This window comes from Lissotriton helveticus, chromosome 11 (genome assembly GCF_964261635.1).
Source record: "Lissotriton helveticus chromosome 11, aLisHel1.1, whole genome shotgun sequence".
In the NCBI taxonomy this organism is placed as follows: Eukaryota; Metazoa; Chordata; class Amphibia; order Caudata; family Salamandridae; genus Lissotriton; species Lissotriton helveticus.
Window position 1 is genome coordinate 580,742,568 of NC_136072.1, and position 17,918 is coordinate 580,760,485.

Sequence of the window (17,918 nt, forward strand, 5' to 3'; positions counted from 1 at the left end):
GCGTTTGATTGGATGGTTAAGCCCTTTCATATTTAAAGAGGCAATGTTGAGATCTTCTGTAATATTATATGTCTTAGTTTAAGTCATTATATATGTAAGCAAAGGTAAAATGATCTGGTCACATGTGGGTTGTATATGGTATATTGAATAACGGCATAACAGGTAGATTAACACTAGGTATACATTAGATGCATAAGGATTACTTGTATTGAAGGCAGATATTATAATGACGCTGGCAGCATTTATGAAATAAGCAGTACATAGGAACTCTCGACTAGTACGAAAACTATGTAGTGATAAGTGCAATGCGAAGCATGGCGAAAGCAATAATGAAGAAGAGTTAGAAAAAGATGGAGAAAAAATAAAGCTAATAAACAGCTGAGAATACCCAAGGTACAATCCCCCCAAAAAACCATTCTCATTCTGCAAAACTTGGGGATCCCAGGAAGCGCTAACTACTCACCCCACCCTCCTCACCCAACCCTGCATACCTCGAATGTCGGAGGTGCGACAGCAGGAGCGTCAAACCGTCAATCGGAGAAATTCTTATCCTAATATGGTTTAACCATCCAGAGTATATCATGTTAAAAAAACAGGTTATATGTTATAGGGCTAAACTATGCACTTTAGTAACTTAGCACGTATATACGCTAGGAAAAAGGCATAAACTGAATTACTTATACCAGACTTGAAAACGAATATAACCTATGGACAAATGTAATCCCAACTATTTAAACACATTAGAAAAAGATATATACTGGCAGTAGGCGACCGTTATGCTAGAGAGACTGATCTGTGTTTGAAAACTTATCTTATTAGCCCCTGCTAATACATATTTGACTTTGTAAATGCTTAATAATGTATATGGATAACGACCGCATGTTAAGCGACATAGTATTTAAGTGTTAACCCTCGAGTACAACAGGAATCTGCACATCCAGCTGGGAATAAGCAACAATAGATCGCAAGCCTTATGAACAAGAGGAGATGAAAACGTATGAAGATTACATGAACATACACATAAGGCAAAAGGCCTAAATGGGATATGGAAAGGATATCATGACTTCCTTTTATTGGAAAAGGAATTAGTGAGGTCCATGTCCTGAGTGGACGGGCCGTCTAGAAAATTTGCTAAGTCTTTGGGATCCGTAAAATAGCGATGTCTGCCATTTTCTATGATTCTAAATTTGACAGGACCAGCAAATTAAAACTGAATATGTTTGTACCTTCTTTTGTCTCGTAGAATGAGGGAGCCTTTTATAGTATCTACTGTAGGTTTAGAGTAGTCTTGTGTGAAAATTATTTTTTGACTGTTCCAAGTAATCTGTCGGTTTTTACAGGCAAAGTTGAGAATGGCTTCTGTATGTTGGTATCACAATGGTTTGCAGATGATAGGACGGGTTGTTTGCTGTGAAGAAGAATTATAAGCCAGAATTCTGTGTGCTTGGTCCAGCTCTAGGTTATTAGGAAATGTTATGCCCGTGATCTGAGGGATCCAGTTCCCCTGGAAGGCTATGCATGACTCCGTGGAGTCTTCTGAGCCTTCCGGAATACCAAGGATTCTAATGTTGCCTCTCCTGTTTTGATCTTCAGGTTTGGCTGCTTTTTTCTTTAGATTGGTGATCATATCCCTAAGAGATTTTATCTCTTTGCTGGCTTGAAAGGAAGCGTCCTCAACATCGCTGATTCTTTGTTCTGCTGCTTCTATTTTAGAGTTGATTGTTTTCATGTCCGTCCGTATGGCAGTTAGTTCTAGCTGCATAGCGTCCGTATTTTGTTTGGTAGATTTAGCTAGATCGTGAACATGGGCTAACTTTTTTGAGAATCATTGCCATTGTGCTGTTTATATCCGCTTTGGCCTTGATGGGAGAGTCGGACAGTGAAGGATCACCTTTGTTTCTTTTGTATTGACTTTTGGACTCCTTTTCTGCCACAGTGAAGGTCTTGTAAGGATAGAATGAAATCCTTATTGTGTTGGTAATGCTAGTTCTAGTGTTAGGAGTTGAACTTCGATATTGTACAAAACGTATAGATGAATACGAGCACATTTGGTCAGTACCAGATAGTGAAATGGCGATACACTTCCTGAGTCAGTTGTTCGCATAGAGATGATTCGTAGAATGGATCGTACGTTATTGCGCAAGAAAGTCGCTGACCTTTCGGTGTACAATTTGTTCCCTGTTAATGAACAAAGGTGTATGGCTATCTGCGAAGTCATCTTTGACTAGCTGACTGCTCTATTTGCAGTGTGTTCATAAACCTCAGTAATCGCAGGAAACACTTCCTATTCGGTTCAGGTAGCCAGGATAAACAAACCTGGTTGTTGGAATATTCGCATGCAGATCAGCTATATAGCATGCAAAGTTGTTTTTACCCCAATGATAAACCCTGAAATCCCACAGATATTTTGGTGCCTGTCAGATGTTATTTTGATGCCTCAACAGATGGGGAACGACACCTCAAAAGGCTAAGCTCTATGAAGGTTGTAGAGGGCACCAGCACATTGCAGGAAATCATGAGAAATTGATATTGTTGGTGAAGCGCCCCCCGGCTTGGGGTGACCGAAATGGATTCAATCGATCTCTACCTTGCAGCAGATTCAGACAGCTATATCCCAGATTGAAAGTGCCAAGATCTGAGACACCGGCGCTATCTTGGGGTCAGGCACTGTTAACACAACGATCGCCATGGAGACAAAATCGGCTCGCAATGAAGCTCTCCTCTTAATCAGCAGGAAACCGCATCAACAACAATTGTCCAAATTGTCTAGGCTTCACCACATAGCACCACAAGAGAAGGTATGACACTCTTCGTACTCCTCACATAGTCGCCATTTTAGAGTCGGGCCGCGTTAGACACTGATCACGCAAAGTTCAAAGGAAGTCGTAGCTACAAAGGTGATAATACCTTAACAGAAGATGGGTCCGGTAAGATCCCCATGGAGCGGGTGCTCGGTAGGGCAATCAGATGTGTTACTGTTCCTTCGAAAATAATCGTGCTATTGTTGCTCGTCATCTGCTTCTTTGATCGGCGGAGTTACGGGCGGTAAAACTGCTTAATGCAGCACCTTATGTCGATCAAGGAATGGCACCCAGAGGAGCAGCACTCCACCAGGAACCGAAGCCTGGTGTTCTGATGTGTAGACGGTCCCAGGAACTCCGGAATCCAAGCATGTAGTGACAGAGACGGGATCAGGCAGCTATTGGCTCTGCCGTCCAAGCCACATCCCCCTTCAAAAGTTTTGATTCAAAGATTGCACCCAGGTTCTTGACCTTGCGTTTGGGAGCAGGGGGGTTCCTTCAGAGACACTGGCCACCAGGCTGATGTCCAAATAGTGGGAGTTTTTCAGAGCAATAAGATCTCCGTTTTGTTAGCGTTTAGTTTTAAACAGTTGTCGGTCATCCAGACTGCATCCTCAAATAAGCAGGCTCCAAACCTGTCGGCCGTGATGGCTGTGGGGTTCGACAGATTTACTATTAATTGGGTGTTGTCGGCATACAACACCACCTGAACCTTATGTCTTTTCATGATATCGGCTAAAGGTTTTATATATACATTAAATAGGGTGGGGCTCAGGATAGAGCCCTGAGGGACCCTTTCCTAGAGTGGAACCGATCCCAAACACAAGGTTTAAGTATAACGTGAAAGGATCTGTCCTGTAGAAAAGAGCTGAACCATTTTAAGGCATTGCCTTTAATTCCGGCATCCTGAAGCCTGTGGATCAGTATGTTGTGTGCCACCGTATCAAAGGCTGCACTCCGGTCCAGTAGTATCAAAGCCCAAGGCTGGCCCCTGCGGCATTCTGTCTCAATATTTATTCAGATAGGAGGAGGGCAGATTCGGTGGAATATGTAATAAATCTATCATTTGAATCATTGTGGGCTTATTTATGCAAGATGTTTGATACCAAACATCTTTTTTTGTTTCAGTGAAGCCATAAGCCATCATGTAGCAGGGGAACTCTTATTCACCAGTGCCCAGTACATATAGTCAAGAATGTTTCTTTGTTCACTGGCAATGTCCAAGAATCGACGTGGAGATCACAGGGGAAAATCTGCTCATGCAGATATGTCCTCACATGTAATATAATGCACCCTGCCATAGGGCTGCAAGTCCTGCTGTAGGTGTGACTTACTTATATCACAGGAGGTGTGCCATGTCGTGTCTTCATCTTTTCTCTGCAGCATGTCATGCAGCCTCCATCTAAATTCATTCCTAAGTCCATGTGGCCGACTTGTATGGGGCCAGCTCCATCTCCAAAAAAAGAAATAAAAATCCTGGGCATCTGGCTTGACCAGGATCTCACCTTTCAAACTCAAGCTAGGAAAACCGTGGGAGTCTGCTTCGGCCTGTTACGAACTACACACAAAATCCTCCCCCTCTTATCGACCCACTCCAGAAAACTTCTTATTCAGGGTCCCATCCTTTCTAGACTAGATTATGGTAATGCCCTTTATCTTGGCGCCCCCAAAACTGTCATTTCTAAACTTCAACTAGTCCAGAATTCAGCAGCCAGACTTCTGACAGGCACAACAAATCAGTGCTCAGCCAAACCCGCCTTAAGTACCCTCCACTGGCTCCCAATCCAGGAGAGAGTTAACTTCAAATCCCTCTGTATCACACACAAAATCCTTCGGGACAAGGGTCCCCCTATTCTTCGAGCTCTGATTAAACCCTACAAATCCAACAGAAAGCTCCGTTCTGACTTTCCCACTTAGCCGACACCCCCAGAATTAAGAAGGCGCGGTCGGGGGGGCCTCTTCCCCTACAACGCCCCCAGGCTCTGGAACTCCCTCCCGCTTACCATCCGGAGGGAAACCAACTTATTAAAATTCCGCAAGCTCCTGAAAACATGGCTCTTCCCGTAAACTCACTTGTTCTCGGGCTAAATCTGCAGCGCTGGGAAGCCCCCGGGTAGCCATGCGCTCTATATATCCCTTTCCATTCCATTCAATGGCAGTTTGCATGAATATGGTGAGAGGTACCTTAGGGTGGCACAATACCTGCTGAAGCTCTTAGGGGCCCTCTTCAGTCTCCCTGCCCTAGATGCTAGGGGTACCATTTACTGGTGACTTACTAAAGTTGCTAAAGATATTGCCTATTGGGGGAACAATTGTACAGTTTTTGGGACATCAGGCACTGGGGACCTGGATAGCAGGAACCTAGTGCACTTCTGTCAAAATGTCATAAAATACTAGGCAAAATATGGGGGTGACCATGTCAGAAAGGGACACTTTCCTACAGCAAATGTATTCAATTGTGTTGTAGTAGCAATTGGGCTATTTGTTGTTTTTTCTTTTGGTTTCTTTCTAGAAAGGTTGTAATTTTTTTTAGCAAAAGTATATACTCAGTTGGTAGTTCAACTGGTCTCTTCTAAATTTGCAATACGTTTCGTGTGGTACCTTCTTCAGACTCATCAATCATTTTATTTACAATTTCATTGTTATTCTTAGTGATCTGTCCCCATTTCCCACCTGTTTTCTTTATTTTTGAGCTGAGGCCAACATCTTATTTTTGTATTTTGCATATGCCTCCTCTGCTAAGTCTATCTGCTGTCTAACCAGGTTGTTGGAGGTTGTACTTGAGTTAACTACAGACCTGTTGGCTTTTCCTCTGCCTTTTGTAACATGAAACAGTGGTTTGAAGGGACCATCCAATAAATAGAAAAATGGGTTACTTTTACCCCATCTTGCATGGTAACAATCACCATCAGTAGGCATCTCCGAACATTTCGTTGATATTGTTTGCTTAGGTTATGAGACCTATTGTGACATCATACATGGAATCTCCAGTTTAATGCAAGGAAAAGCTAAAGTTTAAAACACCGCCTCTCCTCCTAGGAAGTATGTCTCCCATAACAGTCTACAAAAGGTGTTAGGTTTTGGCCTCTTATTCCTCACAAAGTCTTTCATAATTTGTATTGACCACTCAAAAAAAAGGTCCAGTGTTGTAGGGCATAGCATCGCATCACTGGAGTTGAGATTTTGAAATCTTAACCAGATGCATCTCTGTAGTTATCAAATGTGAGCTATCCTGTTTCTTTGAAATGCTCCTGTCTTTTTTTTTTTTTGGCTGATCCAGGCAAACACACTGCAAGAATGAAGACCTCATCTCAACCTTTCTTTACATTTCTTATCACCAGAACTTAGTTCCATGTGATAATGGACTACCCATTCTGCTCTAGTTTCCGGTGCCTCCTGCAGTGTGTACAGCTAGCAGTCTTCTGCCAAATGTGAGCTACATTATCTCATTGCACCTGACTTTTTACCCAGTTGCTGCTTCCTCACAGCTTTGAGGCGACCTTCTTATACAGGGACAAAACACTCCCAGCCAGCTCTTGAACTTTGCATGTAGGCGAACAAGAAGCAAACTGCTTGTGGGTTTTGAGCCATGTCACCTATGCACTAACCTACATGCAATCTGAGATGTTGTATGTATGTTTTCCATTCATTGAATGTGACACTTGCAATAAAGAATTTCTGAAAGCTGAATTCCCCCTTGCAAGTGTTAGGAGACGTCATCAATTTTAAAATACCTTACATATACTTACATTTAAGTTTAAAGTCAGGGTGCTACAAAATGCTTAGCTCTGATTGGCTTGCTCCTATGGTTGTTTTTTTTCTTCAAATATCCATGGAGAGTGTTGTGAAGTTGATTTTTCGTTGAGTTTCAGTGTTGCAGGTAAGCACCCATTTATTGACTTGATTTTATAGTCTGTGTGTTAGTTAGTCATGAAACAACTACTCCATTTATAAATGTCTTTTTAAAATGTGATATGCATTTGTTGCTTTATTTAGCTATGTAAACAAGTAGGTCACTTTATAATGATCCTTTGTTTGATTATTCTGTGTTCAGGCTGATACGATGCATCCCTTGACCAAGCATAGGAAAATAGCTTCTTCATTCCGCGATTCATCGTTGTTTGACATCTTCACCCTCTCCTGCAACTTACTGAAGCAGGTAAGTGTTTGGTGAAGCAAATGTAGATAGATGTGCAAAATATTCCTGACTTCTGGAGGCGCTTAGCTGTTTCTCCTCTGGGCTATATCTCCCTGACACCCATCTTCTCTGATAACCTCTCCATGGCTATAGCCTCTTGCAGATACTATTTCATTGGCCAAGCGTATCACTGGCAAGGATCTTATTCTCTCGCATCACTATCTCTCAGACTTCTCCCTTTTTTCGAAAGCATTGTCTCACTGTAGTGTAGCCTTCTCAGGCAGCCTTTTTCTCCGTTTATCCAAATCCAGTGTTGCTTTCATTGTCTATTTACATATCCTGTACTCCATTACTTCCCCACTTAGCTACTTATGTGTCTGTACCCTCTTCATAGTCTCCTCCATAACCCCCTCTTGCATTTCTTTCACAGTTTCTCTCTCTCTTGATACTGATTCCTCTTCATTTATTTCTTAAAACTAAAATCCTTATTCCCTAGTTTTTTCTAAACCCATCACGGTCCTCTTTTTAGACTGTCAGACCATTTGTTCCAAAAACTTCCTAACACTCAAATTACTGGTTGTCACAAAAAATATTTTTGGGGGGCTATTAAGATTACCATCTTTATTCAAACACCCCCCCCCCCCCCAAACCTAAATGGCAAAGAAAAGGGCTTACCTGATAAGGGCTGAGGGAGGCTTGGAAGTTCCTAATCTCTTTAATTATTTTTTTAACCGCTCAACTGCAATATCTGCTGGAGTGGTACTAACTCTCCTCTGTTCCTTTAACGGCAAAATTATAGCAGGGGTCACACATGAAAAATACCATGGCTGCCTAAAAACATGGACCCTGAGATGGTTACGAATTTTGAGTCATCGGGTGCTGCCATGGGAGCCTGAGATTGTTTCTATCTCAATGGGCTTTCCACCCCACCCCTTGCCACTCACCTCCATCATTGACAACCAAACCTTAAACACCACAGTGATTGGCAAGAAATACTTAGCCTGCCAAGGTTAACGGCAAAATAATTGGTGATCTTTTTGATGGCAATAAGCTAATGATCTTTTAACAAATTAAACGAACTATGATGTCCCTGAGACATAGAGATGGAGACATGTTCACATTAGACATTGAGTAACCCATGCCATAATCTAACCTCATGCCAGCAGGCTCCTCACACCTTCAGAGAAATGATTGGTCTCCAGGAAGGAAGATAAGTGAATGCTATCAGAATTGTACAAGTTCCTCAACCAAACTCCCATGTCACCAAATACCTTGCCCAAAACTGCTGGGAAACAGAGGTGGTATGTACCTTCCCTCACAGGTAGTTGGAGCAAGTGACTTCTTTGAATTGCAGGGTCCCACATTTGATCAAGTACAGTATGTTTCCTCTCCCGTGTAGTTGTTATTTTTTCCCTACTTAGAAGATCTCATAGCTTGAGTAGCCAGTCCATGTGGTCAGGGATGTTATGTGTAGCCCACCGAGCTATGATAACATAAAAAAAAAATCTTCAGAACCTGTAACCCAGCCTTCAGTGCAACAGGAAAAGAAGTAGTGTTAAAAGGTCACCCACTATTTGTATTATACTCCTGTGAAGACGCTGGAATGGAACTTCTTTGTCACACAGGGATACTGACACAACTGTGTGGGGGTGGGGGGGGGGGGGGGGGTGTGCAGAACATTTATCCAGTCCCTCTGGAGAGGGCCCAAACTTAAAAAAATATTGGGGAAGCGTTATTTACTAACATAAACTATATTTTCGATACAGATCTATCTTGCTTCCCCAGCTCCATACTTCTGGAACTCTTGAATAAACAGACCTACCCACTGCACTCAAACAAAGGTAAAGTGATCATGCTAGCTCTTTGTGTGGCTAAGCAAGTCATCATGGCTAAGTAACCACATGAGCTGGCTACTCAAGCTATGCGATCTTCTAAGTACGGAGAAAATCGCGACTACACTGGAGAGCACACCTACTGTATTTGATAAAATGTGGGGCCCCTACATAACATTCTTGTCACAAGAATTCAAAGAAGTTACTTCCCCCAACTACCTGCAAGTGTTCAGGCTTGCCACAAACTATACCTACCACTAGCCACCTCTCAGTGGATACTGTCTTGCTCCATTTAAAGATGTACTTGAGTGTGACTAGCACAAAGGGCTGCCTATATCTCAGTGGCTAAGCCTTGTGGTGGGAGACATTGAGATCCCCTGCTCACCCCCTGTTACTTTCCTTTCCCTCAAGTTTTCTGACCCTGAATCCAGGCTTTTCTACCCACTGATCTCCCCATCTATTCTCTCCCTACCATCCAGTGGTTGCCGGTGGGCACAATATTATTTTTGGGAAAAAACCAACCGAATTTGAACCAAAAACTGTTTATTTGGTGTTGGACCTGTATTCACCAGCATTGGATTTTTTTAATAGAATTATGTACTTTTATTTTTCATTTTCATTGAAGTGACAGCCCCACAGTAACTTTCACATAACAGTAAAAAACACAGAACATTTCCTGTAAAAGGTGTTGGTAGTTTTAATTAAATAGCTCAAGAATTTCAATGGAAAATACATGGTCTCCAGCCTGTATTTTGAACCCAAAACCTGCCCCCAATTCTACCCCTCAGAGTACCTCCGATTTTTCTTCTGCACCTCATGTCAGAGATCCATTCCTGAAGCTTCACTGTCTTGAGTTTTTCGTGTGTTTTTTAATTCCTTAAGCAATTTTTACTTATCAAACATGTCCTCTGGATATTGCACCATTACAATGCATTCTGTACAATACATCACAATTAAAACACATGTTTTTGTACTACTACTTTACCACTACGAGGAAAATTACAACGCATTACATTTACAATGCATTGTATAGGGGTTTAAGGTAATGGACTTCTAAGGTTTAGTGATGGGTAGCATTAAGGCATAGAAAAGAATTTGAACTATTCAGGGAAGGATAGTGTTAAGAATTAGTAATGTTTTTTAAGGGTTTAGGGAAGAGAAGCTTAGCATTAAGAGATAGTATGGACTTTTCGGGTTCAGAGTTTGGTGGCGTTGATGGATAGGAATGGATTTTTAGGATTCGGGGAATGGTAGCTAAAATGAGTTTTTGAAATATTTATATATACATTTATATATGGATACATGTGTATATAAATTATGTAGTAATGAACTACAGGAGGTAGCCCATAAACCCAGTATAGACCAGGGTAAAGGTGTGTAACATACAGCAATGTCTCGGAGGGTATTATTTGCGAGGCAATTTCTAAGGGAGCACAATTCATTGCTGCAAGCATGAAAGGGAAAACAGGGAGATAATAATTTGCAGAAACCTAGAAAGACTTTTATATATATATATTTCGTCATATATTTAAAGACAAAAAAAGCACTGTTACATTGAATGAAATGTAACCTGTTATAATCAGACCCCCCCAAGATATTGCGGCATAGATGCGCAAATTTAGCGGCACAAAATTGGAAATTTAGCGGCACAAAAATGAAAATTTAGCAGCATTATTGCGGCACTTTATTTTACTCGTAATCATTCCTTTTCAGCCTTAAATCAAGGTATCCTACTGTGAAACTGGCGCGTTTTGGGGCTCTACAGAAGCACAGCTCCGATCTGCACCTTGTGAGAGGGGGCCCTATTTCTCCCTGGGGTTTTCTAGCACCCATGTATGCACCCCTGCCAGGGCACCGCTACCTCCTGGACCCGTCCATTTTAAAAAACAGTAATTTCTATCACCATTTTTAACATTGAAAATATATTGATAATACCAATATGACCCATACAGGAAGTCCTGCTTTGCTGCTTGAGTGTGACAATTTAAGTGACACTTTGTGAGTGTACAAAGGCAAGGAAATTCATTAACAAAAAAACTCATCTTTTCTGAAACACAATGGTCTAAAAGGGACCTTAAAATATCCCCAGCAGTTATGAAGTGCTGCTGCTGGATACAGAGCTGCCAAGGTTTCAGATTCCTTATGTGTGACATTTTCATAAATTCAGTGTAAATATGAGTGACTTTCAACGACTATGACTGACACTTTCTCCTGAAAAAAATCAAGCAATGAAGTCTAGGGAAACAGATAAATATCAGAAATTACCCCCATTTGAGCAATTAGAAACTTTAAGGATGTCTTGAAACTGCAGCAAAGTACCTGAAATGGAAGGACACTAGCCTAGTGCCTTTGTAACCTGATTCACATACTTTGCAGCAGGCATAATAATCCTCTGCCATATTTTACCATGAAAAACGCTGATCTCGCAACAGCAGGAGCATTATTCAGCAGTTAGAAAAAACAAAGATCTCGCCACCAAATGTGTTAACCTCTTCGGTGCTCAGGACGCCGTCCGATGTCAGGGTGGCCGCGTGCGGAGGACGGCCGGGGGCCGTCTGAAACACGCCCCCTCATTAATTCTCCCGCACAGTGGGAGAATTTGTGCAGCGCCGAAGGGGTTAACGTCCAGAGTTTTTTCATTATTATTATTCCCTGGGATCTACTGGGCACACAAAGACCTCTGCAGCAGGTGTGTTAACCCCAAAAGATAATTTAAGATCCAGACTTTGCAACCAATTGAACAAAACAGATTTGCTACCACATTTCTCTTTGTTGCCAGAAATCGAGCACTTGACCCATTATATGATCTAGCAAGAATGTAATGGACGGGAGGCACCGGGTCAACCTGACGTGCTTAAACATCTTGCATACTCGAACTCTCAACTTCATGCATGAAAGGCGGGGACTGCTGTTGAGCCAGCTCCAACTATTCAAACATCGCTCTCTCTTCTGAGTAACCGATAGGAGATAACCGTTTCTTTTAATTTCTTTTCCGCTAGGGGGTCGCTATTGTAACGGTAATGAAACCATGCATTCCCTTCTGTTTTTGCAGAGCTGACGTTTTCTTAACACGGCGCTGCTTATACGTCTACTCCTTTAAAACACTGTGTTCGAGAGCAGTACTTGAGGTGACCCAGCATGTTTTAATTTTAAAAGAAGCTTGTAAAGCTTTTCTAAGCTCCGCTTCGCAGATTATAAGTAAAGTGCGAACAAGCAGTTCTTCGATAATATTACTCCTTTCTCGTCTACCAGTTCAGAATTGCAAGCTAGATTCATAGAGTAATTCGAAACCACAAGCAGTACAGCTAGATGCATAACATAAAAAGCTGTTCGAGGCATGTGGGCTGCTAAATTCATATCTTTTGCATTAGATCGCCGCCTAGTGTTGGGTCCGTATGATCGCACATTGTTGTCCTGGAAGAGTCTTCGAAGTATCCTGAGATAGGTGGCTCCTCCCCTGGACTACAGTGCGCATGGGCATCGGCTCCATCCCCAGATTGTTTTTTTCCGCCATTGGGTTCGGATGCGGTCTCGACGTCTCTCTGTCGGAACCGAGAAAAAGTAGCTTTTTTACGGCCAAAAGGCCTTATATTCTTTGCGTCGGTATTGTTTGCGCACGGTCTCGAGTTCTTCCGTCTCTTTGAGTCGGAATCAGCGGAGTCGTTTCACTCTTCGGACATCGAGGCCTTCTCATCGCAACACGACCGCAACTTTTTAGCATGGAGCGGAGCCCGTTTAAAAACTGTCCACTCTGTGGGTCCAAATACCCACATATCGACGTGCACCCGGTCTGTAACAAATGCCTTTCACCAGACCATAACGAGGACAACTGCATGGCCTGCTCCAGATTCTTGTCAAAGAAGACACTCAAGCTTCGGCGCGCGGTGCGCCTTGAGGCCAGACAAGCGGCCCCGGATCCAGAAAACATCTTCGGCGACCAAGAAGAGGAGGAACAGAGCCATCATCTTCAAATCTCCCCGCCCGAGACGGAGGTCGAGGCGGATCCGGAAGACGACGACGGAGTCGTGGGTCAAGGCCTTGAATACGTCGACGAGGTAGGGGACGTCGAAGAGGTTTATGGGGCCGCGGAAGATAGCTCAGGGGATGAGCTATGCCCCAAAGGTTACGAGGATCAGGATCGGGTCACGGGATCGCCTGTCGGCCTTACCCAAGACCCCGTACCGCAAGCCACGGCCCCGCCTTCAGGCCCGGCCACGGACATACTTGCTGCGCAGCCCGTATCGAAACCGAAACTGAAACCTACGGTATCGACTACACCTAAAATGGCCGACCCGAAATCGAAACCGAAACTTACGGATTCGAGCGTCCCTAAGATGGCGGCCGTTACACCAAAAACACCTAAACCGGCTGCCTCATCGACTCCGTCGGCCACCGGTCCACAGAAGTCGAAGAAAGCTGTCGATTCCACAGTGTCGAAATCGTCGCCAGAGGAGGTTTCCTCTAAGAAGGGAGTTCGGCACGGGTCAACCGCTGCGACGCCGTCGAAGCCCGCCAAGGCCAGCGACAAGGCTCCGGTTCCGACTGGGACTTCGTTAGTCGGACGCGTGGTGGAGACGGACCCGGCGAAATCACACGGATCGAAAGCTGGAACGTCAACGCATCGGTCCAAGGAATCTGGGTCGGCGGCTGCGGCATCATCGTCCAAGACTCAGAAGGGCCAACAGGACGTCGGATCCGAGGGCAAGGTCAAGACCTCCTCGTCGGCGCCAAAGGCCGCTGTAAGTGACGCGTCCCCCATCGCCTCTTCACTACAGAGAATCAGGGAGAAGGCCTCTGCTACGTCGGCTCCGGTGCCGTCGCCACAGAAGCCGATGGACATTCCGGCAAAGCCTGCTAGTAAACTTCTCTTCCTTCTGCCGCCAAAAGAGGCGCCGAAGGCCTTTACAACAAAATCGACGCCAAAGAAGTCGGATTCTTCAACGTCTGGAGCACTTTCAGGTCAACTACTCCACTGAGAAGAGGAATCTGAGCGTTTTATCGACGCAGACACGGGCAAATTGACGCTTTAAAAGAGGAGAATCACTTCACAGCCAGTGGACTCCTATGTTATCCCCCTAAAGAAGAAAAGGCTTGCTCAGGACCCTTCAGCCCTGATGGAACCTATCCAGCCTCCTCCTAGAAGGAGCCCAACACCTTCCCCAGAACACTCTGAGGGTGAGGGATATGGTGAAGATGACCAATACACTTTCCCCATCAATGAACCTGATGCACAGCAAGATTCCTATGATGACATAGGTGACCAAGGCACACAAAATGTGGCGCAGGACCCACAGCCTTTCAGTGCACGTGCATCCCCAACAGAAGACTCTGCAGGTTTTCATGCACTTATTGAAAGGGCAGCAGCTAATCATGATGTGGACATGCATGCTGACCCAGTAGAAGAGGACTTTCTATTTGACACTTTTTCAGTCTCTGAAAGGACTGTAAAGACACTGCCTATGCTCAAAGGGGTTATTAAACATGCTGCGGACATCTTTAAAGAACCTACCAGGGCAAGAGTGGTCAATCCACGTATCGAAAAAAAGTACAGACCAGCACCTGCAGACCCTGCATACATTCGGGGACAGTTGCCGCTTGACTCCCTTGTAGTCGCAAATGCCCGCAAAAGGGCGAACTCCCAAACAACGGGTGAAGCTCCTCCCCCGGATAAGGAGTCCAAAGTGCTAGAGGCAGGGGGCAAAAGAGTAGCTGCACAGGCTGCCAATTTTTGGCGTATTGCGAATACACAGGCACTCTTGGCACGTTATGATAGGGCGCATTACGACACCCTAGAGCAAGTTTTACAACACCTGCCTCCGCAGTTTCAACAGGGCACCAAACTGCTTATAGAAGAGGGAAAACTGATCTCCAACGCAGCCATAAAGTGTGCACTTGATGCCGCAGACACAGCAGCTAGGGCTATTAACACTAGCGTCATGCTGAGACGACAGGCGTGGCTCCGCATATCGGGGTTTAAACCAGACATTCAAACAACCATACTTAATCAGCCCGTCAATCCTGATAGACTGTTTGGTCCAGATGTTGACACCACCCTAGAAAAGATTAAGAAAGACAACGAAACTGCTAAGTCTATGGGGGCCCTACAATCACAACAGTTCCGTGGCAACAATTTTCGTCGCTCAGGTGCACGTGGAGTCACCAGAGGACAGATGGGTCAACAGTCACAATTCTCTAGAGGTGGAGCACAATCCTCGTACCCCAAGCAGAACAAAGGGGGTTACCGAGGAAACAGCACCAGAGGACGTGGCAGAGGAAACAACAACTCCCGCTCCTCTGCCCCAAGCAAACAGTGACTCTCTGTCACTGCCCCCCGACCACTTAACACCTGTCGGGGGGAGACTACAGCAGTTCCTGCCCGTCTGGAAAAACATCACCACAGACAGGTGGGTGCGACAACTTGTCCAGTACGGTTATTGTCTAGAGTTAAAGTCCACTCCACCCAACATTCCACCAAGGCAACGGCCTATGTCCGCAGAGCATTTGCACTTATTGCAGCAGGAAGTAGTGGTGATGCTGCAAAAAGGCGCAATCGAGCTCGTGCCGGTGGAGGAGGAGGGCACAGGGGTATATTCCCTGTACTTCCTTATTCCAAAAAAGGACGGATCTCTCAGACCCATTCTGGATCTGCGTCCCCTCAACCTGTATATACTTTCAGAACATTTCCATATGCTTACACTGCAACAGATTCTTCCCTTGTTAAACCAAGGGGACTTCTTAGCAACCTTAGACCTCAAGGATGCTTATTTCCACATTCCACTACACCCGTCCCACAGAAAATACCTCACATTCACTATCCAAGGCAAACATTATCAGTTCAAGGTCCTACCCTTCGGAGTGACCACAGCCCCAAGAGTGTTTACCAAGTGTCTGGCGACAGTAGCGGCGCACCTCAGGAGGCAGAACATCCATGTCTACCCCTACCTAGACGACTGGCTTGTTCAAGCCAAGTCGGAACAACAGTGCGCCGCGGACATGTCGACTACCATTCACCTCCTTCACGATCTGGGCTTCTCGTTGAACTACCCAAAGTCGCATCTTCAGCCGGCGCATGTCCGGCAGTTTCTAGGTGCGACAATCAATACCCTGACGGCCATGGCCCAGCCAAACCAAGTCAGGATAGACAGCATGCAGTCGCTAATCCAAAAGTTCAGACCGCAACACTCGCTTCCAGCGAGAGTGTTCATGCAGTTGATTGGCATGATGGCCTCCTGCATCTTCATAGTCCCTCACGCACGTCTACATATGCGTCCGCTCCAGGAGTGCTTAGCAAATCAGTGGACACAGGCTCAGGGACAATTGACAGACCTAGTGTTGGTTACCAGTCGGGCATACGACTCTCTGCATTGGTGGACTCCACACAACCTTTGCAAGGGCCGACTGTTCCAGGAGCCAGTGCCACAGAGTTCGAGGCATGTGGGCTGCTAAATTCATATCTTAGCATTAGATCGCCGCCTAGTGTTGGGTCCGGATGATCGCACATTGTTGTCCTGGAAGAGTCTTCGAAGTATCCTGAGATAGGTGGCTCCTCCCCTGGACTACAGTGCGCATGGGCATCGGCTCCATCCCCAGATTGTTTTTTTCCGCCATTGGGTTCGGATGTGGTCTAGACGTCTTTCTGTCGAAACCAAGAAAAACTAACTTTTAGCGGCCAAAAGGCCTCGCTTTTTTGCGTCGGTATTGTCTGCGCACGGTCTCGAGTCTTCCGTCTCTTGGAGCCGGAATAAGCGGAGTTTTCGTTCGCTCTTCGGACTTTGAGGCCTTCTCATCGCGACACGACTGCAAAACTTTTCTGACATGGAGCGGAGCCCGTTTAAGTACTGCCCGCTCTGTGGGTCCAAGTACCCACACATCGATCTACACCCCGTCTGTAACAAATGCCTTTCGCCTGACCACGACGACGGCAAGTGCAAGGCCTGTGCACAGTTCCGCTCTAAGAAGAGTCTCAAGCTTCGGCGCGCGGTGCGCATGGAAGCTAGACAAGCGGCCCCGGATCCGGAAAACATCTTCGGCGACCAAGACGAAGAGGACCAGGGTCATCATCTTCAAATCTCCCCACCCGAGACGGAGGTCGAGGCGGATCCGGTAGACGACGACGGAGTCGTGGGTCAAGGCCTTGAATACGTCGACGAGGTAGGAGACGACGAAGAGATTTATGGGGCCGCGGCAGATAGCTCAGGGGACGAGCTCTGCCCCGAAGGTTACGGGGATACCGATCGGGTCACGGGATCGCCTGTAGGCCTTACCCAAGACCCAGTGCCGCAAGCCACAGCCCCGCCTTCTGGCCCGGCCACGGACTTACTTGCTGAGCAGACTGTATCGAAACCGAAACCGAAACCATCGGGATCGACTACATCTAAGATGGCCGACCCGAAAACGAAACCGAAACTTAAGGACTCGAGTGTCCCTAAGATGGCTGCCGTACCGGCGAAAACGACTGTACCCGCTACTCCATCGACTCCGTCGACCCCCGGTCCGCAGAAGTCGAAGAAGTCCGTCGATTCCGCTGACGCAAAATCGAAATCGACGCCAGAGGAGGGGTCCTCTAAGAAAGATGGTCGGCACGGGTCAACAGCTGCGCCGCCGTCCAAGCACGCCAAAGCCGGCTCCACGGAGGCTACGCAGGCGCACGGATCGAAGACTGGCACGTCTGCGCACCGGTCCCAGGAATCGGGGTCGGTGACAGCGGGATCCGCGTCCAAAGCGCACAAGGCCCACAAAGACGTCGGATCCGAGGGAAAGGTCAAGACATCCTCGTCGGCGCCAAAACCCACTGTGAGTGAGACGTCCCCCATCGCCGAATCACTACAGAGAATCAGGGAGAAGGCCTCTGCTGCGTCGGCTCCGATATCATCGCCGCAAGCGCAAAAGGACAATCCAGCAAAGCCTTCTGGCAAACTTCTCTTTATTTTGCCGCCGAAGGAGGCGCCGAAAGCCTTTTCCACCAAATCGGCACCAAAGAAGACGATTTCTTCAACGGCTGGCCCACTTCCACGTCGGGTACTCGAATCAGAGGATGATTCAGAGCATTTCATCGACGCTGACACAGGCAAATTGACCCTCTATAAGAGAAAGATCACTTCAGAGTCAGTGGACTCATATGTCATCCCACTGAAGAAGAAAAGGGTG

At 45.8% G+C, this 17,918-nt stretch overlaps 1 protein-coding gene across 1 annotated transcript in view; it reads left to right on the plus strand.

Moving 5' to 3' along the window:
• Nucleotides 1-17,918, plus strand: part of XPO7 (exportin 7) — a 486,858-nt gene that overhangs the window by 81,281 nt on the left and 387,659 nt on the right. Inside the window, exon 4 of the mRNA XM_078665516.1 lies at nucleotides 6,856-6,960. Within this exon, the coding sequence (XP_078521642.1) occupies nucleotides 6,856-6,960 (105 nt within the window). The remainder of the gene's footprint in view (nucleotides 1-6,855; nucleotides 6,961-17,918) is intronic.